The following is a 24770-nucleotide window of genomic DNA, read 5'->3' as shown; positions in this document are numbered from 1 at the left end:
GTTGTTCAAGGCCATTTGAAGGCCATTTGTTGCATGTGTAATATGTGCATAGCATTAGACCTAGCAACACTACTCCTAAGGACTCTTGGCCTACAACAGTAAGAGCAAGATTATGGAAATGTGTGAATGTAAAGAACTTTTTTTTAAATGTTTAGTACAGTCTTACTTATAAAAGGAAAAAGTAAGAAAAAAAGCATAACCATCAATCAATATTGCTTACTTGAATAAACAACAGGGCATCCAAAGTAAAGAATCTTATGCAACTCTTAAAAAGAATGTTACACATTTGTATATAATGGCTGTTAAAAGGTCCATGATTTAGCCGAAACCGGTTTGGCTCAGTGGATAGAGCGTCAGCCTGCGGACTGAGAGGTCCCAGGTTCGATTCCGGTCAAGGGCATGTACCGGGGTTGCGGGCACATCCCCAGTGGGGGATGTGCAGGAGGCAGCTGATCGATGTTTCTCTCGCATCGATGTTTCTAACTCTCTCTATCTCTCTCCCTTCCTCTCTGTGAAAAATCAATAAAAATATATTTAAAAAAAAAAAAGTCCATGATTTATAGGCAAGAAAAAAGGTAAAGACAGCCAGAGAAAGATAAATATCACATGATCTCACTCATTTGTGGATTATAATGAGCAATATAAACCGATGAACAAAAACAGATTTAGAGATAGAGAAGCATCGATCAGATGCTCAAACCTCAGAGGGAAGGTAGGGGAGGGTGGGGGTAAGAGGGAGAGATTAACCAAAGGACTTGTATGCATACATATAAGCATAAGCGATGGACGCAGACAATAGGTGGTGAGGGTGAGGGCAGGACTTGGGGGGAGGAAACAATAGGGGAATAAGGACACATTTGTAATACCTTAATAATAAAAAAGGTAAAGAACAATATGTCCACTCTGATACTAGATTTCATTTTCCTAAAATGAGTGTGAGGATTTACATTAGCTATATGCATATATCTAAAATAACTTCAGAAAATTTGGATAAGATCATACAAAACTGTTCAGAGCATTTTCCTAAGGGGGTTTTTTCAGTATTTTTTCCAAAACAGTATTAAAAAACACATCCTGGAAATTATATACAATTAACTCAATTGAATGCACATAAGTATCAAAGGGGACGGTGTTATAAAATTTGCTAACACACAATTAAAAGAATTGACATAAAATGATTCATTGCACCAGAAAGGAATTGTAAATGTAACTAATATAAATTACAAATCATGGTGCAGTAAGTAAACTTTGTTTTCTTTCCTGTCCAAGCCACACTATTCTGAGCATGGGAAGCTAGAGGTAACTCACCTGTGACAATGGCTTTCCCGAGTAGCAGTTGATGCCCCCAGTGAAGATCATGTTGGGCATCACAGGTCTTGGATAGTCCAAAACAAAGTCATTTTGTAACAACCAAATGGATGGTTGGCTGTATAGGTCATATGCTGTGACAGTTGTCTGGAGAATCTCAGAGGCAACTTCTAAAGCAGTTTTGAGAAAATAGCCACAAAATAAACGTTCCTCCAAGTGGATAATGTGATTCCACACTCTCTGCCTGAAGGTCATGGTATCCGATAACGAAAAGAGACCTCTCGGAACATAAGAAAGAGGGCTGGGGCACTGTGCACCTTCTTCAAGATAATGGCAAAGTAATACTCTGGTGAAGAGCACAGATGGGAGTGAAAAATATTTGGCTACAATAAAGCCACACATGTCAAAAGGGTCTAGAAACACCGCGTCAAAAGAACTATCTTCTATGTATTTTACTAATTCTTTGTCGTTAAATAAACTTCTACAATTTGAAAAAAAGTATTCAAAAACACTGTTAGATGAACTCATTAGCATAGAATGTAAATACTGTGCCCGAGTTTTCCATTGAGAGTCAGCAAAAATCCGGAACTGATTCCTCATATCCTCCAGAGTGTAAGACGTGGAATAAGTCTTTACAGTATAATTGGATGATTGTCCCACACGAAAACTTGCCTCTGGCCTGACCACGACCACCTCATGCCCTCTGTGGCTGAGTTTCTCCACAACGGATCGCATGGTAAACCAGTGGCTCCCATCCATGGGGATGACCAGCAGCTTGCCTGCCTGGGCAAAGCCAGGTGCCAGCAGGAGACACACACATAGAGGAAGGAGGCCAGTCAACACCGCAGGAGCCATTGGATAGCAGCAGCCTGGAGCAGCCCAGCTGTCAAGCTTGTGTGATACAGTCGACGGAAGAAGTACAGGCACAAAACCTGCCCCAAGGAGGGTGTGGTGTGTGTTAATATATTCACAAAAGCACACAGGCAGCCCTAACCGGTTTGGTTCAGTGGATAGAGCGTCGGCCTGCGAACTGAAGGGTCCCGGGTTCGATTCCGTTCAAGGGCATGTACCTTGGTTGCGGGCACATCCCCAGTGGGGGGTGTGCAGGACACAGCTGATCAATGTTTCTCTCTCATTGATGTTTCTAACTCTCTATCCCTCTCCCTTCCACTCTGTAAAAAATCAATAAAATATATTTTTTAAAAAAGCACACACACAACTGATTGCCAATGATTTACTCAACAGAATATAATGAATGAAAGCATTTACTGAGGTGCCTTCTGGCACACTTCCAGAGAAGAATAATCTTGATCTTTGCCTGGGCAGAGATCATGCCCTATGCCAGTTTACAAAGAGAAATATTAAGCAATGATCTTTGGACCTTGATTACTCAGAAAGATAATGAAGAAAGTAAATTCCAATAAAGCTGGTATTTTTGGAATTTGTCCCAAAGGAAAAATTGGATTTTATCCTCAGACTACCAAAGAGGAAAAAAAAATTACCAACATCAGAAATGGGAGAGATGGCCTCATTACAGATTCTAAAGCTATTAAAAGAAAAATAAGGGAATATCATGGAGAAATTTATGCCAATATATTCTATAGCTCAGATCAAAGGGACAAATTCTGTTATTTTTTTAAAATATATTTTATTGATTTTTTACAGAGAGGAAGGGAGAGGGATAGAGAGTTAGAAACATCGAAGAGCGAGAAACATCAATCAGCTGCCTCCTGTACTCCTACTGGGGATGTGCCCGCAGCCAGGTACATGCCCTTGACCAGAATCAAACCTGGGACCCTTGAGTCCGCAGGCCGATGCTCTATCCACTGAGCCAAACCGGTTAGGGCAAATTCTGTTATTATTTATCTTTATTGTTGAAAGTATTACAGATGTCCCCCTTTCTATCCTCCATTGACCCCTTCTCCTTAAGTTCTAAATTTTAATCAAGAATAAATGAATAAGCTGAACGGAAATAACATATATATTTTTAAATTAAAATTTAATTTGTAATTCAAATTTTCCCAGAAATAAAATTTCAATCCCAGGTGGTTTGCTGGGGTCCAACCCCAGCAGGTCCTGGGGTCCCCAAAGGTGTGGACGGAGTCGGCGATGAAGGAATGACACGGAGGCAGCATTCAGTTGATCAGTAGCCTAGCCAGGATCTCTAGCCACGATCTCTGGCCAAGTACTGATTAGGATCTCCAGCCAGGTTCTGTTGCCATGTTCTCTCACTAGGTTCTCCAGCCAGGTTCTCCAGGTTCTCCAGGTTCTCCACCCAGGTTCTGTGTCCATGTTCTCTCGCTAGGTTCTCCAGCCATGTTCTAGCCCGGATCTCCAGTCAGGTTCTGTCACCAGGTTCTAGTCAGGTTCTCTTGCCATGTTTTCTTGCTAGGTTCTGTCTCTAGGTTCTGTCTTCTGTTGTCTTGTTACATCTGTATTTATACCAGTTGATTTTAATCCTATCAATTTCTTATCTTCATTCCAGGGAGTAAAGATTATGTAGCTCAAGGGTGATTATTTGTAGTTAAAGTGATTAACTACCTGCCTTAGTTAAGGAGTTTTACTGATTTATTTCCTTCCTTAGTCCTGTTAATCCCTAACTCCAGGGGAAAATCCCCACCTGGGGAAACAACCTTTCTCAGAGAGGTGACCTTGGTTAAAACACATAGCGCCAAGAAGGGGAGCAAACATATTAAGAACAGTATGCCATATATGCCAGGTCCCTTGAAACATATGCTGTGCAGATGTTTCTTTCCTGCAGCGACTGTGTCAAGCAGCAAAGGATGGACCGGTTCCCAGCAGTGGTTTAGCTGATAAATGCTTACAAATAATAGAGGAAGAAATAATACATATTATGATTTCAGAATATATTCTAGTATGCAGAACAATATATTCCAGTAGAAGCAATAAGGAGCATCCTAATTCATGCTATGACAATAGAATGGGTCTATGAGACCAGCATTACCACATACCAAAACTAGATAAAGAGATTGCAAGAAGATAAAACTACAGACCAATACTCTTCGTGAGCATATATGCAAATATGCTAAACAAAATCTTAGCAAATGAAATTCAATAATATAAATATACTAGTGGCCCGGTGCACAAAATTTGTGCACATTAAAAGGGAATTAATTAGAGGATTTATTTTAATATTGTTATTTGCCCTTTCTCTATACTAGAAGTGTCAGAGATGAAAGAAAATTAGTAAAATTTATATGAAAATCTTCCTCCTGTCAGAGTCTGTAGCATGCCATGGGAACCAGAGTCAAGTCCCTGCCCACCCATGTGCACCTCGAAATCGCACCAGACCCAGACCTGGCCAGCCCCACCCCCATTGGGCGAGATTCAGACCTGGCTGGCCCCACCGCCATCAAGCCCTGCTGGGCAGGGAGTGCAGCCTCAGGTTCCCTGGCCTAGAACCGGGCAGGGGTGCAGCCTCGGGTCTAACATCAAGCCACCAGGTGGGAGTTGCAGCCTCAGGGCCCCCATCAAGTGTTGCCAGGTGGGGGCTGCAGCCTCAGGTCCCACGGCGCACCCTCAGGTCCACTGGCCCGGTGCTGGGGAGGGGGGCATGGCCTGAGATCCCCAAGCCTGGCACCAGAGTGGGGGGTGTGGCCTGAGGTCCCCCATCAAGCCCTGCCAGATGGGGGTGCAGCCTCAGGTCCCCCAGCCCAGGGTGGGGGGGTGTGGCTTGAGGTCCCCCGTCAAACCCCACCCAGCTGGGGGTGCAGCCTCAGGTCCCCCACCCTGGCCCAGTGCCACACAGCCTCAGGTCCCTACTGATCATTCGATACAGCTTGTTATAGGAACCCTGCCTCCATTGTGGGTGCAGCCATCTTGTGATGGCATTATGGTCCATTTGCATATTACATCTTTATTATATAGGATAAGCATATACAACATATGTAATATGTAAAGTTTAAAAAAGATAATACCTCATATCAAGTAGAAATCTTTCACAAATGCAAGAAAAGGCTCAGGTGCTGTTGGGGGATGTACAGTGGTTTGGCGCTTTCTTAAAAAGGCAAACATGGACCTATCATACACATGGCTATTAGAGATGGCAAAGGACCCAGCACAGTGCATGCCTTTCACATGCAAACTAACCAATCTGAAGCCATTGTGGGACACGTTCCTCAGCCTTAATCATCCCAGGGCCAAGAACCAAGCAAGTAGGAGACACCCCTAAGGCTGACAGCCTGCTAAAATGTTCTAACTAACCAGCCCTAAGCTGTTTGTCAGGCCCTGCCCAGCCTGTCCACAAAACTCCAATCAAGGCCCTGGCCTAGGATCTCCCCTGGCTTCTGCACCTTCTGCCTTCTGACCAACCCTGGTGCTTCCATTTGTAGCTCTGCCTGGCATGTCCTCTCTTGTGTCTTGAGGACCTATGACTGTAATAAACTTTGTTTTCTGAGCCTCTCGTGTCTCCTCTTGTGGCCACACTTAACGGACCACCCTATGAACGGATACAGAATACTTCCATACAAAAACTCGTATATGAACATCCACAGCAACCTTATATGTAATATAAACAACTGGAAACAGCACCAATATCTATCCACGGGTGAATGGATAAACAAGTTGTGGTTTATCCATCCAGTTGAATACTTCTCAGCAATAAAAAAGTGAACTTTTGATAAATGAATAACAAGGATAAATTTCAAGGTAATTTTGATGAATAAAATATGCCTGATTTTTAAAAAAAAAGTCCATACTGTATAATTCCATTTGTATAAAATTCTAGAAAATGCAAACTAATCTATAGTGACAAAAAGCAGGTCAGTGGTGGGTTTCTGGGAGGTGGGAAGGGGTGGAAAGGGGGATGGTTCAGGGAGGGATAGAGCTGGAAGGATTACAAATGGGCACAGGGAAACTTTTGAAGGTTGTTATGAGTTAAATGTGTCCTCCCTCAAGAAAGGTATGTTGAAGTCCTAACATCCAGTACCTCAGGATATGACCTTATTTGGAAATAGGATCATTGCAGATGTGATTAGTTAAGATGGGACCATACCTTAGTAGGGTGGACCCCTATTCCAATGTGAGTGGTGTCCTTATAAGAAGACGGCCCCATGAAGGCAGGAGCACACAAGAGAAGGCCACGTGATGCCAAAGGCAGAGAGATGGGAAGCAGCTGAAGCCAAGGAAGAGACGAGAACCCAGGAAGAGACTAGAAAAGATTCTCCCCCTCCATTTTCACAGGGAATGAGGCCCTGCCAGCACCTTTATTTAAGACTTCTGGTCTCCAGATCTAGGAGACAACAAAGTTCTGGGTTTTAAAGCCGCCCAGTTTTTCATCTTTTGTTAAAGGAGCCCCAGGAAATGAATACAGGGGCAACTGTGATCCGGGTTGCAGTGAGAACTTCAGTGGAGTTTTACATATATCAGAACTTACGAACTTCTATGTGTCATGTGTATGCACTTTCTCATATGCAGTTTACATCAATAATACTGTTAAACTTCAGTGAAGTGATACATAGCATCACAAGTTGTACTCTTTCATTCTAGTATTCCAAAACATTGTCCTGTCCTCCCCACTTTGGCGAACACTGGCCCACATTATACTCTGAAATGTTTGCATACGTGTGTTATGGTTGCTGGCACAAGGTCAATATGGGGTTGAGACAGTGGCTTTCAAACAATTTGGTTCAGGACCCACAGCAATACTTTACATATAACATGGAAATGCAGTACACAAGTAAAAGTTCCACATAACTATCTTTATCCTCAGAACTGAGATATTTTTTATCCCATTCAATTTAATTCTAATTCTTTTTCATTTTTCTCTCTTTCTTTTTAAATACTGATTACAGTCCCTTTCAACAAATTTGATAACCCACTAATAAGACATGATCTTCACTTTGAAATATTTTTGTTTATAACATTGGGTGCAGATTGTATAACAAGTAGATTAAGTAACAGCACAGATAAGAAAACAAAAAAAACACACCACATAAAATGCCAGTTTTTCAGGCAAGGATCATGATTGTTACTTTGATCCAACCATTTGGATCAAAATCCCAATTTTTGCAAAAGTAATCATGAGCTTGGAATTGGCCCCAAATAAGTACTGGTTTCTGGAGTGGGGCCCACAGACCTCTGTGGGGCCTCGTGGAATTTCCAGCTGAGGTGGTCCTCTGGGTTGGTGTTGTTCTATAAGCAGAAGGCAGTGGGCAGCAACTGAGAGTAAAGTGGACATTAGAAGAGAAACTTCCACCCAGTCTATAATCAGCAATCTTGTGGTAGGGTGTTAAGGTAAACTAATATGGGATTTTTTTTTTTTGATTCATGGAGTAAAAATTCCTCATCCCCTAGCATCAAAATCCCTCTCTTTCTCCTTTCTCTCCTCTGTCTAATAATAGCAATTAAGACTCAAACCTATTGCCTGATCAGAAGTGTCCATGAAAAAGCCTGGGCACTACCATCTTTCCCAGTGCTATCCCTGAGAAATATAATGCAAGCTACATCAGTTTAAAGTTTATTAGTAGTCACATTTAAAAGTCAAAAGGGGAGTTCCAAGATGGCTGCTGCACAGGTGGATCCTGAACTCACCTTTTCCTAAAAGCACACTGAAATGTGCACCTATATAGAGAGCAATTCCTTTCGAGGAACAATTGAGGATTGATTGAAAAGCTTCTGCAGAACAAATGAGAGACTGACCACATACAGAAGGCTTGGGGAACTGAGGGAGCTCTCCAGAATCTGCAGGAATTCTCTGGGACCTATAGGGCAGGTGGTAACTCTTTCCAAGCAATCTGTGCTACCTGCATGGTTGCTGCAGTATTTTCCCAGCTGCACAGCTCAGAGCCCATTTCAGCTTTGAACAGAGGAAGGAAATCGAATCAACAGAGCATCATCACACACACTAGGCCTCCTTACTCAAGCCACCCCAGCCTAGCAAGCCAGCACTCAAGGAGCCACAAGCATCTGTCCAGCTCCAACTCGACTGCTAAAACCATCCAGCACACATAGCCTTCAAAGATGTCTTTTCTACATAGACTACTTTTTCAAGACTAGGAGAGAGAGCAGTTTTGTCTACTTCATATAAACAGGCACCAACAAACAAACAAAGTCAAACAAAATGAAAAGACAGAAGAATATGTCTCAAATGAAGAAACAAGAAAAATTTCCACCAAAGAACAAAGCAGAATAAGTAATTTGCCTGATAAAGAATTCAAAGTAATGGTCATAAAGAATTCAAAGTAATGGTCAAAAGGATGCTCACCAAACAGGAGAGTAGAATAGAGGAATTCAGGAGGAAAGTATAATAAAGAACCAAGAGTTGGAAAGTATAATAAAGAACCAAGCAGAGCTTAATAATATATAAATAAGAGTTGGAAAGTATAATAAAGAACCAAGCAGAGCTTAACAATATAATAACAAAAACAAAAAATAAACTAGGAGGAATAAACAGAAGATTAGATAATACAGGAGAATAAATCCATGAACTAAAAGTCAGATCATTGGCAATCAACCAATTAGAGCAACACAAAGAAAAACTAATTCTTTTTAAATTCTTTATTGTTGAAAGTATTACATATGTCTCCTTTCCCCCCATTGACCTCTCCCCACCTGCACCTGTCCCTCTCCCCACCCAGCACATGCCCTCACCCTCCTAGAAAACATATTTTTTTTAAATGAGGAGAATTTAAGGGACCTCTGGGACAACATCAAGCACACCAACATTCATGTTATATGGATCCAAGAAGAGAGAAAAGTGAATAAGAAGTTTATTTCAGGAAATAATTGTGAAAACTTGCCTAACCTGGGAGAGGAAATAGACATCCAGGTCCAAGATGGACAGAGAGTTCCAAACAAGATGAACCCCAAGACCCACACCAAGACATATTATAATTAAAACAGCAAAAGTTAAAGATAAAGAAACTATCTTGAAGGTAGCAAGAAGAAAACAACTAGTCACATGTCACATACAAGAAGAACCCCCTAAGGGTATCAGCTGATTTTTCAGCAGCAACTTTCTGGCCAGAAGGGATTGGTAAGACATATTTAAAGTGCTGAAAGAAAGGAATATACAACCTAGAATACTCTACTCAGCAAGGTTATAGTTCAGAATTGAAGGAGAAATAAAGTGTTTCCTGAATGTGCAAAAACTAAAGAAGTTCATCACCAGTGAGCCAGATTTACAATAAATATTAAAAGGTCTTCTTTAAGCAAAAAAGAAAAACCCATAATCAGAAATAAAAATATGTAAAAGAAAAAATCTTATATAAAGGCAAATATTTAATAAACAAAACACATCAGCCATTTAAAAACTACTATGAAGGTCATGAGACAAAAGTAGCAAACTTAACTATCACTATAATAATTGCTAAGCAGATACACAAAACAAAAAGATCTGAAATATAATGTCAAAAACATAAAGCACAAAAGAGAGAGTAAAAATATAGTCCTTCTGAGTATTTTCAAACTCTCACGCCTATCAGAAAAAAAAGAAAGTGAGTATGAGGCATGTCTTACCAAATATTAAAACTTACTGCAAAGTTACTATAATCAAAGTATGAGACTGGCACATGAATAGGTAAATAAATCAGTGGGACAAAACTAGAAGTGCAAGAGCAGATGTAAATAAATATGGAAGTTTTAAATATTATAAAGATGCATTTCAATTCAATGGATGAAGAATGGATTTTGTATTAAATTATGATAGGACAATGGACTCTCCAATCAGAAAAATAATAAGTTAGTTTCTTATTTTATGTAAAATAATCTCATTGCAAAAAAATTATTAATATCAGAGGACTTAAAAAAATTAAGACACAGTATGGAAAATATGTTTATATATCCTGGGCTTGGAAAAACCTAAACAAGTTGAAATCCAGAAACCATTAAAGAAAAAGTTAACCACTCCCAATTGACCCAGTGATCCCACTTCTAGGAATATATCCCAAGAAACCAGAAACACCAATCAGAAAGGAGATATGCATCCCTATGTTCATAGCAGCACAATTTACCATAGCAAAGATCTGGAAACAGCGTAAGTGCCCATCAGCAGATGAATGGATTAGAAAACTATGGTACATCTACACAATGGAATACTATGCTGCTATAAAAAGGAAGGAATTCTTACCATTTGCAACAGCATGGATGGAACTGGAGAGCATTATGCTAAGTGAAATAAGCCAGTCAATGAAGGAAAAATACCACATGATCTCACTCATTTATGGAAAATAAGGACCATTATAAACTGATGAACAAAAATAGATAAAGAGGCAGAGCAGCCTCGAACAGACTGTCAACTACAGCCGGGAGGCTGGGGGGCTTGGGGGTGGGAAAGGGGGTAAGAGATCAACCGAAGGACTTGTATGCATACATATAAGAATAACCAATTGACATAAGACACTGGGGGTAGGGGAGGCTGGGGGATTGTCAAGGGGGGAAAAGGAGACATATGTAATACTCTTTGTAATACTTTAAGCAATAAAAAAAGAAAAAGTTAACCAGATTGACTACTCAAAAATGAAAAACCTGTATGACAAATAAGAAAGAAAAGCCCAGAAAAAAATATTTGTAGCATAAATAAAAAGCCAAGTGTTAATATTCCCAATAGGCAAGAGACATAGAAATGAGCTCTACAAAGAAAAATATTCCTACAAAAGATGATCAAAGAATGTGAATACATAATTTACAAAAAATGCAAATGACCAATATATCTATGAAAATTGAAGCAGCTATGTAGAATTTTTTTACCAAACATTTTAAAAGTTGGAACATATATGAAGCTGGAGATGATATGGAAAACCTAGAACTCTCATACACTGTTAACCAAAGTGTAAGGCTGTTCAATATTTTGGAAGCTATTTTGGAAGCTCATGGGGCAGGGAAGGTGAGTGGAGGTGGAAAAGGGCAAAGTGGGGATGGTAAATTAAATAAATAAATAAATAAATAAATAAAATTTTGAAATTTTGAAAGCCATTTGTCAAGTGTGTAATATGTTCATAGCATTAGACACAGCAACCCTATTCCCCAGGAGTCTGGCCCATTACAATAAGAGCAAGATTATGGAAATGTGTGAATATAAAGAACTTATTTTAAAATGTTTAGTACAGTCTTACTTATAAATAGAAAAAGTAAGAAAAAAAGCTTAACTATCAATCAATATTGCTTACTTGAATAAACTACAGTACATACAAAGTAAAGAATCTTATGCAACTCTTAAAAAGAATGTCACACATTCGTATGTAATAGCAGTAAAAAGGTCCATGATTTACAGGCAAGTGAAAAAGGTAAAGAACAATATGTCCAGTCTGATACTAGACTTCATTTTCATAAAATGAGTGTGAGAATTTACATTAGCTATATGCATATATGTAAAATGACTTCAGAAAAAGATGCATACAAAACTAAGAGCATTTTCCTATTGTGTAGCACTGGATTAACAAAAACAGAGGTTTTATTTCTTATTGTGTTTTTCAGTATTTTTGTATACAATTACTTCAATTGTATACAAATGAGTGCCAAAGGGGACAACTCTATAAAATTTGCTAACACAGAATTAAATGAATTGACACAAAATAATTCATTAAACTAGGAAGGGATTCCAAATGCAACTAATGTAAATTACAAATCATGGTTCAGTAAGTCATGTTTGTTTTCTTTCCTGTCCAAGGCACACTATTCTGAGCATGGGAAGCTAGAGGTAACTCACCTGTGACAATGGCTTTCCCTGGTGGCAGTTGATGCCCCCAATGAAGATCATGTTGGGCATCACAGGTCTTGGATAGTCCAAAACAAAGTCAGTTCGTAACAACCAAATGGATGGTTGGCTGTATAGGTCATATGCTGTGACAGTTGTCTGGAGAATCTCAGAGGCAACTTCTAAACCAGTTTTGAGAAAATAGCCACAAAATAAACGTTCCTCCAAGTGGATAATGTGATTCCACACTCTCTGCCTGAAGGTCATGGTATCCGATAACGAAAAGAGACCTCTCGGAACATAAGAAAGAGGGCTGGGGCACTGTGCACCTTCTTCAAGATAGTGGCAAAATAGTCCCCTGGTGAAGACCACAGATGGGAGTGAAAAATATTTGGCTACAATTAAGCCACACATGTCAAAAGGGTCTAGAAACACCGCATCAAAAGAACTATCTTCTATGTATTTTACTAATTTTTTGTCGTTAAATAAACTTCTACAATTTGAAAAAAAGTATTCAAAAACACTGTTAGATGAACTCATTAGCATAGAATGTAAATACTGCGCCCGAGTTTTCCATTGAGAGTCAGCAAAAATCCGGAACTGATCATTCAGATCCTCCAGAGTGTAAGACGTGGAATAAGTCTTTACAGTATAATTGGATGATTGTCCCAGGCGCCAACTCACCTCTGGCCTGACCACGACCACCTCATGCCCTCTGTGGCTGAGTTTCTCCACAACGGATCGCATGGTAAACCAGTGGCTCCCATCCATGGGGATGACCAGCAGCTTGCCTGCCTGGGCAAAGCCAGGTGCCAGCAGGAGACACACACATAGAGGAAGGAGGCCAGTCAACACCGCAGGAGCCATTGGATAGCTGCAGTCTGGAGCAGCCCAGCTGTCAAGCTTGTGTGATACAGTCGACGGAAGAAGTACAGGCACAAAACCTGCCCCAAGGAGGGTGTGGTGTGTGTTAATATATTCATAAAAGCACACAGGCAGCGATTGCCAATGATTTACTCATCAGAATATAATGAATGAAATCATTTACTGAGGTACCTCCTGGCACACTTTCAAATAAGATTAGTCTTGATCTTTGCCTGAGCAGGGATCATGCCCTATGCCAGTTTACAAAGAGAATTATTAAGCAATGATCTTTTGACCCTGATTACTCAGAAAGATGAAAAAGAAAGTAATTTCTAATAAAGTTGGTATTTTTGAAATTTGTCCCAAAGGAAAAATTGGATTTTATCCTCAGACTACCAAAGAGGAGAAAAAAAATTACCAATATCAAGAATGGGAGAGATGGCATCATTACAGATGCTAAAGCTATTAAAAGAAAAATAAGGGAATATCATGGAGAAATTTATGCCAATATATTCTATAGCTCAGATCAAAGGGACAGCTTCTGTTATTATTTATCTTTATTGTTGAAAGTATTACAGATGTTCCCTTTTTTTACCCATTGACCCCTTCTTCTTAAGTTCTAAATTTTAATCAAGAATAAATAAATAAGCTGAATGGAAATAACATATATATTTTAAAATTAAAATTTAATTTGTAATTCAAACTTTCCCACAAATAAAACTTCAATCTGAGGTGGTTTAGCTGATAAATGCTACCAAATATTAGAGGAAGAAATAATACATATTATGATTTCAGAATATATTCTAGAATGCAGATACAATATATTCCAATAGAAGCAATAAGAAGCACCCTAATTCATTCTATGACAATAGAATGGGTCTATGAGACCAGCATTACCACATACCAAAACTAGATAGATTGCAAGAAGATAAAACTACAGTCCAATACTCTTCGTGAGCATATATGCAAATATGCTAAACAAAATCTTAGCAAATCAAATTCAATAATATAAATATACTAGTGGCCCGGTGCATGAAATTCGTGCACATTAAAAGGGAATTAATTAGAGGATTTATTTTAATATTGTTATTTGCCCTTTCTCTATACTAGAAGTGTCAGAGATGAAAGAAAATTAGTAAAATTTATATGAAAATCTTCCTCCTGTCCGAGGCTGGGGCACGCCATGGGATCCAGAATCAAGTCCCCGCCAAACGGGTGCAACTCAAAATCATGTGAGACCCATACCTGGCCAGCACCACCCCCATTGAGCGAGATTCAGACCTGGCCGGCCCCACCCCCATCAACTCCCACCAGGCAGGGAGCACAACCTCAGGTCCCCTGTCAAGCCACCGGGTGGGTGGGTGCAGCCTCAGGTCCCCCATCAAGTCCCACCAGGTGAGGGCCACAGCCTCAGGTCCCCCATCAAGCCCCACTGGGTGGGGGGTGCAGCCTCAGGTCCCCCAGTGCACCCTAAGGTCCCCTGCCCTGGCGCCAGGAATGGGGGCATGGCCTGAGGTCCCCCAGTCTGGCTCTGGAGTGGCGGGTGCGGCCTGAGGTTCCCCGTCAAGCCCTGCTGGGTGGGGGCGCAGCCTCAGGTCTCCTGGCCTGGCAACACAGAGCCTCAGGTCCCAGATGATTGCTCGTTACGGCTTGTTACGGGAACCCTGCCTCCACTGTGGATACAGCTGACTTGTGATGGCATGATGGCGTGAGGGTCCATTTGCATATTACCTCTTTATTATCTAGGATAAGCATATACAACATATGTAATATGTAAAGTGTAAAAAAGATAATACCTCATACCGAGTAGAAATCTTTCACAAATGCAAGAAAAGGCTGTCTTAAAGCTCAGGTGCTGTTGGGGGATGTACAGTGGTTTGGCGCTTTCTTAAAAAGGCAAACATGGACCTATCATACACATGGCTATTAGAGATGGCAAAGGACCCAGCACAGTGCATGCCTTTGACCTGCAAACTAACCAATCTGAAGCCATTGTGGGACACGTTCCTCAGCCTTAATCATCCCAGGGCCAAGAACCAAGCAAGTAGGAGACACCCCTATAGCTGACAGCCTGCTAAAATGTTCTAACTGACCAGCCCTAAGCTGTTTGTCCTGCCCTGCCCGGCCTGTCCACAAAACTCCAATCAAGGCCCTGGCCTAGGATCTCCCCTGGCTCCTGCACCTTCTGCCTTCTGACCAACCCTGGTGCTTCCATTTGTAGCTCTGCCTGGCGTGTCCTCTCTTGTGTCTTGAGGACCTATGACTGTAATAAACTTTGTTTTTCTGAGCCTCTCGTGTCTCCTCTTGTGGCCACACTTAACGGACCACCCTATGAACGGATACTGAATACTTCCATACAAAAACTCGTATATGAACATCCATAGCAACCTTATATGTAATATAAACAACTGGAAACAGCACCAATATGCATCCACGGGTGAATGGATAAACAACTTGTGGTTTATCCATCCAGTTGAATACTTCTCAGCAATAAGAAAGAGTGAACTTCTGATAAATGAATAACAAGGATAAATTTCAATATAATTTTGATGAATAAAATATGCCTGATTTAAAAAAAAAAAAGTCCATACTGTATAATTCCATTTGTATAAAATTCTAGAAAATGCAAAAAGCAGGTCAGTGGTGGGTTGCTGGGAGGTGGGAAGGGGTGGAAAGGGGGATGGTTCAGGGAGGGATAGAGCTGGAAGGATTACAAATGGGCACAGGGAAACTTTTGAAGGTTGTTATGAGTTAAATGTGTCCTCCCTCAAGAAAGGTATGTTGAAGTCCTAACACCCAGTACCTCAGGATATGACCTTATTTGGAAATAGGATCATTGCAGATGTGATTAGTTAAGATGGGACCATACCTTAGTAGGGTGGACCCCTATTCCAATGTGAGTGGTGTCCTTATAAGAAGACGGCCCCATGAAGGCAGGAGCACACAAGAGAAGGCCACGTGATGCCAAAGGCAGAGAGATGGGAAGCAGCTGAAGCCAAGGAAGAGACGAGAACCCAGGAAGAGACTAGAAAAGATTCTCCCCCTCCATTTTCACAGGGAATGAGGCCCTGCCAGCACCTTTATTTAAGACTTCTGGTCTCCAGATCTAGGAGACAACAAAGTTCTGGGTTTTAAAGCCGCCCAGTTTTTCATCTTTTGTTAAAGGAGCCCCAGGAAATGAATACAGGGGCAATTGTGATCTGGGTTGCAGTGACAACTTCAGTGGAGTTTTACATATATCAGAACTTACGAACTTCTATGTGTCATGTGTATGAACTTTCTCATATGCAGTTTACCTCAATACTACTGTTAAACTTCAGTGAAGTGATACATAGCAACACAAGTTGTACTCTTTCATTCTAGTATTCCAAAACATTGTCCTGTCCTCCCCACTTTGGCGAACACTGGCCCACATTATACTCTGAAATGTTTGCATACGTGTGTTATGGTTGCTGGCAGAAGGTCAATATGGGGTTGAGACAGTGGCTTTCAAACAATTTAGTTCAGGACCTTCAGCAATACTTTACATATAACATGGAAATGCAGTACACAAGTAAAAGTTCCACATAACTATCTTTATCCTCAGAACTGAGATGTTTTTTTTTATCCCATTCAATTTAATTCTATTTCTTTTTCATTTTTCTCTCTTTCTTTTGAAATACTGATTACAGTCCCTTTCAACAAATTTGATAACCCACTAATAAGACATGATCTTCACTTTGAAATATTTTTGTTTATAACATTGGGTGCAGATTGTATAACAAGTAGATTAAGTAACAGCATAGATAAGAAAACAAAAAAAACACACCACATAAAATGCCAGTTTTTCAGGCAAGGATCATGATTGTTACTTTGATCCAACCATTTGGATCAAAATCCCAATTTTTGCAAAAGTAATCATGAGCTTGGAATTGGCCCCAAATAAGTACTGGTTTCTGGAGTGGGGCCCACAGACCTCTGTGGGGCCTCGTGGAATTTCCAGCTGAGGTGGTCCTCTGGGTTGGTGTTGTTCTATAAGCAGAAGGCAGTGGGCAGCAACTGAGAGTAAAGTGGACATTAGAAGAGAAACTTCCACCCAGTCTATAATCAGCAATCTTGTGGTAGGGTGTTAAGGTAAACTAATATGGGATTTTTTTTTTGGTTTGTGGAGTAAAAATTCCTCATCCCCTAGCATCAAAATCCCTCTCTTTCTCCTTTCTCTCCTCTGTCTAATAATAGCAATTAAGACTCAAACCTATTGCCTGATCAGAAGTGTCCATGAAAAAGCCTGGGCACTACCATCTTTCCCAGTGCTATCCCTGAGAAATAGAATGCAAGCTACATCAGTTTAAAGTTTATTAGTAGTCACATTTAAAAATCAAAAGGGGAGTTCCAAGATGGCTGCTATACAGGAGGCTCCTGAACTCACCTTTTCCTAAAAGCACACTGAAATGTGCACCTATGTAGAGAGCAATTCCTTTCGAGGAACAATTGAGGATTGATTGAACAGCTTCTGCAGAACAAATGAGAGAATGACCACATACAGAAGGCTTGGGGAACTGAGGGAGCTCTCCAGAATCTGCAGGAATTCTCTGGGACCTATAGGGCAGGTGGTAACTCTTTCCAAGCAATCTGTGCTACCTGCATGGTTGCTGCAGTATTTTCCCAGCTACACAGCTCAGAGCCCATTTCAGCTTTGAACAGAGGAAGGAAATCGAATCAACAGAGCATCATCACACACACTAGGCCTCCTTACTCAAGCCACTCCAGCCTAGCAAGCCAGCACTCAAGGAGCCACAAGCATCTGCCCAGCTCCAACTCGACTGCTAAAACCATCCAGCACACATAGCCTTCACAGATGTCTTTTCTACATACACTACTTTTTCAAGACTAGGAGAGAGAGCAATTTTGTCTACTTCATATAAACAGGCACCAACAAACAAAGTCAAACAAAATGAAAAGACAGAAGAATATGTCTCAAATGAAGAAACAAGAAAAATTTCCACCAAAGAACAAAACAGAATAAGTAATTTGCCTGATAAAGAATTCAAAGTAATGGTCAAAAGGATGCTCACCAAACAGGAGCGTAGAATAGAAGAATTCAGGAAGAACTTAAACTTCCTGAATTGGAAGTTGGAAAGTATAATAAAGAACCAAGAGTTGGAAAGTATAATAAAGAACCAAGCAGAGCTTAATAATATATAAATAAGAGTTGGAAAGTATAATAAAGAACCAAGCAGAGCTTAACAATATAATAACAAAAACAAAAAATAAACTAGGAGGAATAAACAGAAGATTAGATAATACAGGAGAATAAATCCATGAACTAAAAGTCAGATTATTGGCAATCATCCAATTAGAGCAACACAAAGAAAAACTAATTCTTTTTAAATTCTTTATTGTTGAAAGTATTACATATGTCTCCTTTTCCCCCCCCCCGAACTGATCTCACCCCACCTGCTCCTGCCCCCCCCCCAGCACATGCCCTCACCCCCCTAGAAAAAATATTTTTTTTAAAATGAGGAGAATTTAAGGGACCTCTGGGACAAAATCAAGCACACCAACATTCATGTTATATGGATCCAAGAAGAGAGAAAAGTGAATAAGAAGTTTATTTCAGGAAATAATTGTGAAAACTTGCCTAACCTGGGAGAGGAAATAGACATCCAGGTCCAAGATGGACAGAGAGTTCCAAACAAGATGAACCCCAAGACCCCCCCAGACATATTATAATTATTTAAACCGGGGAAAGGTAGAGATAAAGAAACTATCTTGAAGGTAGCAAGAAGAAAACAACTAGTCACATGTCACATACAAGAAGAACGCCCTAAGGGTATCAGCTGATTTTTCAGCAGCAACTTCCTGGCCAGAAGGGATTGGTAAGACATATTTAAAGTGCTGAAAGAAAGGAATATACAACCTAGAATACTCTACTCAGCAAGCTTATAGTTCAGAATTGAAGGAGAAATAAAGTGTTTCCTAAATGTGCAAAAACTAAAGAAGTTCATCACCAGTGAGCCAGATTTACAATAAATATTAAAAGGTCTTCTTTAAGCAAAAAAGAAAAACCCATAATCAGAAATAAAAATATGTAAAAGAAAAAATCTTATATAAAGGCAAATATTTAATAAACAAAACACATCAGCCATTTAAAAACTACTATGAAGGTCATGAGACAAAAGTAGCAAACTTAACTATCACTATAATAATTGCTAAGCAGATACACAAAACAAAAAGATCTGAAATATAATGTCAAAAATATAAAGCACAAAAGAGAGAGTAAAAATATAGTCCTTCTGAGTATTTTCAAACTCTCACGCCTATCAGAAAAAAAAGAAAGTGAGTATGAGGCATGTCTTACCAAATATTAAAACTTACTGCAAAGTTACTATAATCAAAGTATGAGACTGGCACATGAATAGGTAAATAAATCAGTGGGACTAAACTAGAAGTGCAAGAGCAGATGTAAATAAATATGGAAGTTTTAAATATTATAAAGATGCATTTCAATTCAATGGATGAAGAATGGATTTTGTATTAAATTATGATAGGACAATGGACTCTCCAATCAGAAAAATAATAAGTTAGTTTCTTATTTTATGTAAAATAATCTCATTGCAAAAAAATTATTAATATCAGAGGACTTAAAAAAATTAAGACACAGTATGGAAAATACGTTTATGTATCCCGGGCTTGGAAAAACCTAAACAAGTTGAAATCCAGAAACCATTAAAGAGAAAGTTAACCAGACTGACTACTGAAAAATGAAAAACCTGTATGACAAATAAGAAAGAAAAGCCCAGAAAAAAATATTTGCAGCATAAATAAAAAGTCAAGTGTTAATATTCCCAATACACAAGAGACATAGAAATTAGCTCTACAAAGGAAAATATTCCTACAAAAGATGAACAAAGAATGTGAATATATAATTTACAAAAAATGCAAATGACCAATATATCTATGAAAATTGAAGCAGCTATGTAGAATTTTTTTACCAAACATTTTAAAAGTTGGAACACATATGAAGCTGGAGATGATATGGAAAACCTAGAACTCTCATACACTGTTAACCAAAGTGTAAGGCTGTTCAATATTTTGGAAGTTCGTGGGGCAGGGAAGGTGGGTGGAGGAGGAAGAGGGCAAAGTGGGGATAAATGGTGATGGTAAATTAAATAAATGAATAAATAAATAAAATTTTGAAAGCCATTTGTCAAGTGTGTAATATGTGCATAGCATTAGACCCAGCAACCCTATTCCCCAGGAGTCTGGCCCATTACAATAAGAGCAGGATTATTGAAATGTGTGAATGTAAAGAACTTATTTTAAAATGTTTAGTACAGTCTTACATATAAATAGAAAAAGTAAGAAAAAAGCTTAACTATCAATCAATATTGCTTACTTGAATAAACTACAGTGCACACAAAGTAAAGAATCTTATGCAACTCTTAAAAAGAATATCACACATTCGTATGTAATAGCACTAAAAAGGTCCATGATTTACAGGCAAGTGATAAAGGTAAAGAACAATATGTCCAGTCTGATACTAGACTTCATTTTCATAAAATGAGTGTGAGAATTTACATTAGCTATATGCATATATGTAAAATGACTTCAGAAAAAGATGCATACAAAACTACTAAGAGCATTTTCCTATTGTGTAGCACTGGATTAACAAAAACAGAGATTTTATTTCTTATTGTGTTTTTCAGTATTTTTGTATACAATTACTTCAATTGTATACAAATGAGTGCCAAAGGGGACAACTCTATAAAATTTGCTAACACAGAATTAAATGAATTGACACAAAATAATTCATTAAACTAGGAAGGGATTCCAAATGCAACTAATGTAAATTACAAATCATGGTTCAGTAAGTCATGTTTGTTTTCTTTCCTGTCCAAGGCACACTATTCTGAGCATGGGAAGCTAGAGGTAACTCACCTGTGACAATGGCTTTCCCGGGTGGCAGTTGATGCCCCCAATGAAGATCATGTTGGGCATCACAGGTCTTGGATAGTCCAAAACAAAGTCATTTCGTAACAACCAAATGGATGGTTGGCTGTATAGGTCATATGCTGTGACAGTTGTCTGGAGAATCTCAGAGGCAACTTCTAAACCAGTTTTGAGAAAATAGCCACAAAGTAAATGTTCCTCCAGGTGGAAGACGAGATTCCGCACTTTCTCCCTGAAGGTCATGGCATTAGAGAACCCTAAGAGAAACCTCGGAACATAAGAAAGAGGGCTGGGGCACTGTGCACCTTCTTCAAGATAGTGGCAAAATAGTCCCCTGGTGAAGACCACAGACGGGAGTGAAAAATATTTGGCTACAATTAAGCCACACATGTCAAAAGGGTCTAGAAACACCGCATCAAAAGAACTATCTTCTATGTATTTTACTAATTTTTTGTCATTAAACAAATTCCTACAATTTGAAAAAAAGTATTTAAAAACATTGTTTGCTGGATTCATTATCAGGGCAAATATACTTTGATCCCGAGTTTTCCACTGAGAGTCAGCAAAAATCCGGAACTGATCATTCAGATCCTCCAGAGTGTAAGACGTGGAATAAGTCTTTACAGTATAATTGGATGATTGTCCCAGGCGCCAACTCACCTCTGGCCTGACCACGACCACCTCATGCCCTCTGTGGCTGAGTTTCTCCACAACGGATCGCATGGTAAACCAGTGGCTCCCATCCATGGGGATGACCAGCAGCTTGCCTGCCTGGGCAAAGCCAGGTGCCAGCAGGAGACACACACATAGAGGAAGGAGGCCAGTCAACACCGCAGGAGCCATTGGATAGCAGCAGCCTGGAGCAGCCCAGCTGTCAAACTTGTGTGATACAGTTGATGGAAGAAGTACAGGCACAAAACCTGCCCCAAGAGTAGTCTGAGGATAAAATCCAATATTTCCTTTGGGTCAAATTCCAAAAATGCAAGCTTTATTGAAACTTACTTTCTTTTTTATCTTTCTGAGTACGCAGGGTCCAAAAATCATTGCTTAATAGTTCCCTTTGTAAACCAGCATTGAAGTCATGGCACTATCTTTGCCCGGGTAAAGATCAAAACTATTTTTTTGTTGTTGCTGATGTTGTTAATCTTCACCCGAGAATATTTGTTTCCATTCCTTTTTAGAGAGTGGAAGGGAGGGGGAGAGACAGAGGGAAACATGGAGGTGAAAGAGACACACCGATTGGTTGCTTCCCTCACCCACCCGAGGGGTGGGGATGAGCCTGCCAACAGGGTACCTGCCCTTGACTGGAACTGAACCCCGGACCCTTCAGTCTGTGGGCCAACCCTCTAACCGTTGAGAAAACTACTCTTATCAGGAAAATATATCATTCAATATTTTCTTATGAGTAAATCACTGGCATTGACTGGTTTTGGGTTTTTTGTTTTGTTTGTTTTTTGTTCTGATATTTGAACAGCAAGGATGAATTTCAAAATAATTCTGCAGAATAAACTAAGCCAGACAGAAGAGTCCATGTTGTGTCATTTCACTATTGTATTTCTTTCCCCCCCTTTTTTTTCTCTCTCTCTTTTTAAATGCTAATCACAATCCCTCTCAATAAATTTGATAATCCACTAATAACACATGACCTTCAGTTTAAAACGTTCTTGTTTATAGCATTTGGGTACAGATTGCATAACAAATAGATTAAGTAACAGCATAGATAAGGAAACAAAAATGCCAATAAAATTGCAAGCTTTTCAGGCCAGGTTCATGGTTTTTTACCTTTGCCAACCACTTGGGTCAAAATCCCAATTTTTGTAAGAGTAATCATGAACCTCAAAAGAGTTGGCCCCAAATTATTACTGCTTGCAGGGGTGGGGGTCACTGTAGATGTGGTGTGCTTCTCTTTAATGCAGGAGGCCCTATGACTAAAGTTTTAGTGAAAAACCTTTTTAGAAGGCTATTTAAAATTAAGTACACTTTTGTACCCATCCATTGCCTGGATCTCCTCTCCTGTCAACATGGCCATTATTTCTTTAAAAAAATTTTTTTAAATTGATTTCAGAGAGGAAGGGAGAGGGAGAGAGAGATAGAAACATCAACAATGAGAGAGAATCATTGATCGGCTGCCTCCTGCACGCCCCCCACTATGGAGTGAGCCCGCAACCCGGGCACGTTCCCTTGACCGGAATTGAACCCGGGACCTTTCAGTCAACAGACCGATGCTCTATCCACTGAGCAAGACTGGCCAGGGCCACATGGCCATTCTTTAGCCCACCTCTGAAGTAAGCTATTTTATCTGTAGACATCCCAGACTTTTGGGAAGCTCTTCCTTATAATAACAATTCAAAAACTGCCCCCCCCCCCATCCTAGTTTATTTGTTCTGGCCATACAAATTGCATTCTAATAGCATCCAATTTTACCTCACTAGCTTCTAAGAGTTAATATATCCAAAACACAACTTTTGAGTTCCCTACCAGAGCCTTCCTCCTCTCCCAGTTTGGCTCAGTAAATGCTATTTTCATCTACCTGGTGTTTTAAGTAAAATAATGTACAGGGCATCACTCTCCCACAGCCCCTCCATTCAAGCTGTGTCAGTCGGGGTTCAATCAGAGAAGCAGAACCACCAACACTACCAATAGTCAGGGATTTGTCATAGGGATTTCACTCATGTGGGAGCTGGTTGAACGGATCTCTGTAAACAGTCTTTGCCTCTGATGCTAGAGTTTAAGGACACCAGGGTGGGTCTTCTGGAAGGAATCAATAAGCTTGGACCCCCAGGAATGAACTTGGATCTACAAGAAGGGACTAGAATCTTGAAGTGTTCTTACTACCTCCAACCTTGATGATGTGGGGGTCCTGCAGGACAAGCTGGTGCTCTTCCTCACCGAGCTAAACACACACCTAGCCCAGGCGTGGGAGAAGCTGAAGGAGGAGCCAGGGCAAGGAAGGGCAGGTGCAGGTCCAACTGCTGCTTCATGCCAATGAGGTGAGTCTGCAGAGAGGTGACAACATGTATGAGCTACAGAAGTGCCTGTCCCACACTTCTGCATGTAAGAAAACAAAAATTGCTCCTGCAATTTCAGGTAAAAATGTCTCTGTGACTAACCCTAATCAGAAATAGGAAGGGAATTCTGGGAAACAAAATTCAGCTTAGCCCAGTTGATACATTACAAAGCCAACACATGACCAAGTCTCGTCCTACCTCCAAAGTGGATCTCACATCTGCCCCGCTATCTAGTGCCTGGACATCATTCCACCATCGTCTCTTACTTGAACTCCAAGAACTGCCTCATAAATTAGTTTTTCTGCTTTCCTTTTTGCCCTGCAGACAGAAGTCAGCGGGGTTTGTTCAAACATCAATCACTATGCTATCTTTTGGGTAACACCGTTGAATGGCTTCCCACTGCAATTAGAAAACATCCTTGCCTTGGCCAAATGGTGGGTGAGTCCACCTCTTTAACCAGTTGCCATTTGCTTTCTCCACTTATTCAAGGCCTCCTTTCTACGTCTGGAACAGGACAGTTTCCCACCTCAGGACCTATGTATTTGCTGTGCTCTCAGCCTGGAGGGGTCTTTCCTGAGCTCTTCCTGTGCCTGATCATTGGGAAGTTCTCCTTTAAGAAGTCTTCTCTGAGGCCAATATCAGAAACAGCCCCATCCTTGCCATTTACTGTCACATTCCTCTGTTATTTCCCTCAAGTTACTTATCACTACAGCTATCATGTAGCTTTTTCTTATTTTCCTTCACTATAAAGTGAGCTCTATGAATTTAGGGGCCTATATCAGTCAGATTAATATTAAATCTCAAACTTCTAGCCCTGTGCCTGCCACTTAGTAGATGCTCATTAAATAAATAAAGATGTTTACTAAATATTTATTAAAGAATGGATGAACAAATAAATGAATGAATGAAAACATAAAAAAGCAACTCATTATGGCTCCTTGCCAGGGAACTGCTGAACCTCAGCCTGAGTGATTGATCCAACCTTCTCCGCTGGGACTGACCAG

General features: G+C 40.0%; 1 protein-coding gene across 2 annotated transcripts in view; it reads right to left on the bottom strand.

Moving 5' to 3' along the window:
• LOC102440644 (UDP-glucuronosyltransferase 1-1) overlaps positions 1 to 21626 on the bottom strand; it is a 61737-nt gene extending 40111 nt beyond the window's left edge. The window contains exon 1 of one of the 2 annotated variants that reach the window (XM_023762659.1): positions 20747 to 21626. In XM_023762659.1, coding sequence (XP_023618427.1) covers positions 20747 to 21601 — 855 coding nt within the window. In that variant the 5' untranslated portion in view covers positions 21602 to 21626. Of the gene's footprint in view, positions 1 to 1308; positions 2213 to 20746 lie in introns of those variants that run through there. The other variant, XM_023762652.1, reaches the window with a different exon arrangement.
• Positions 21627 to 24770: the final 3144 nt, after the last annotated feature.

The sequence above is a fragment of the Myotis lucifugus genome, unplaced genomic scaffold (assembly GCF_000147115.1).
Source record: "Myotis lucifugus unplaced genomic scaffold, Myoluc2.0 scaffold_3, whole genome shotgun sequence".
NCBI lineage: Eukaryota > Metazoa > Chordata > Mammalia > Chiroptera > Vespertilionidae > Myotis > Myotis lucifugus.
This window is presented reverse-complemented; position numbering and strand designations above follow the sequence as displayed.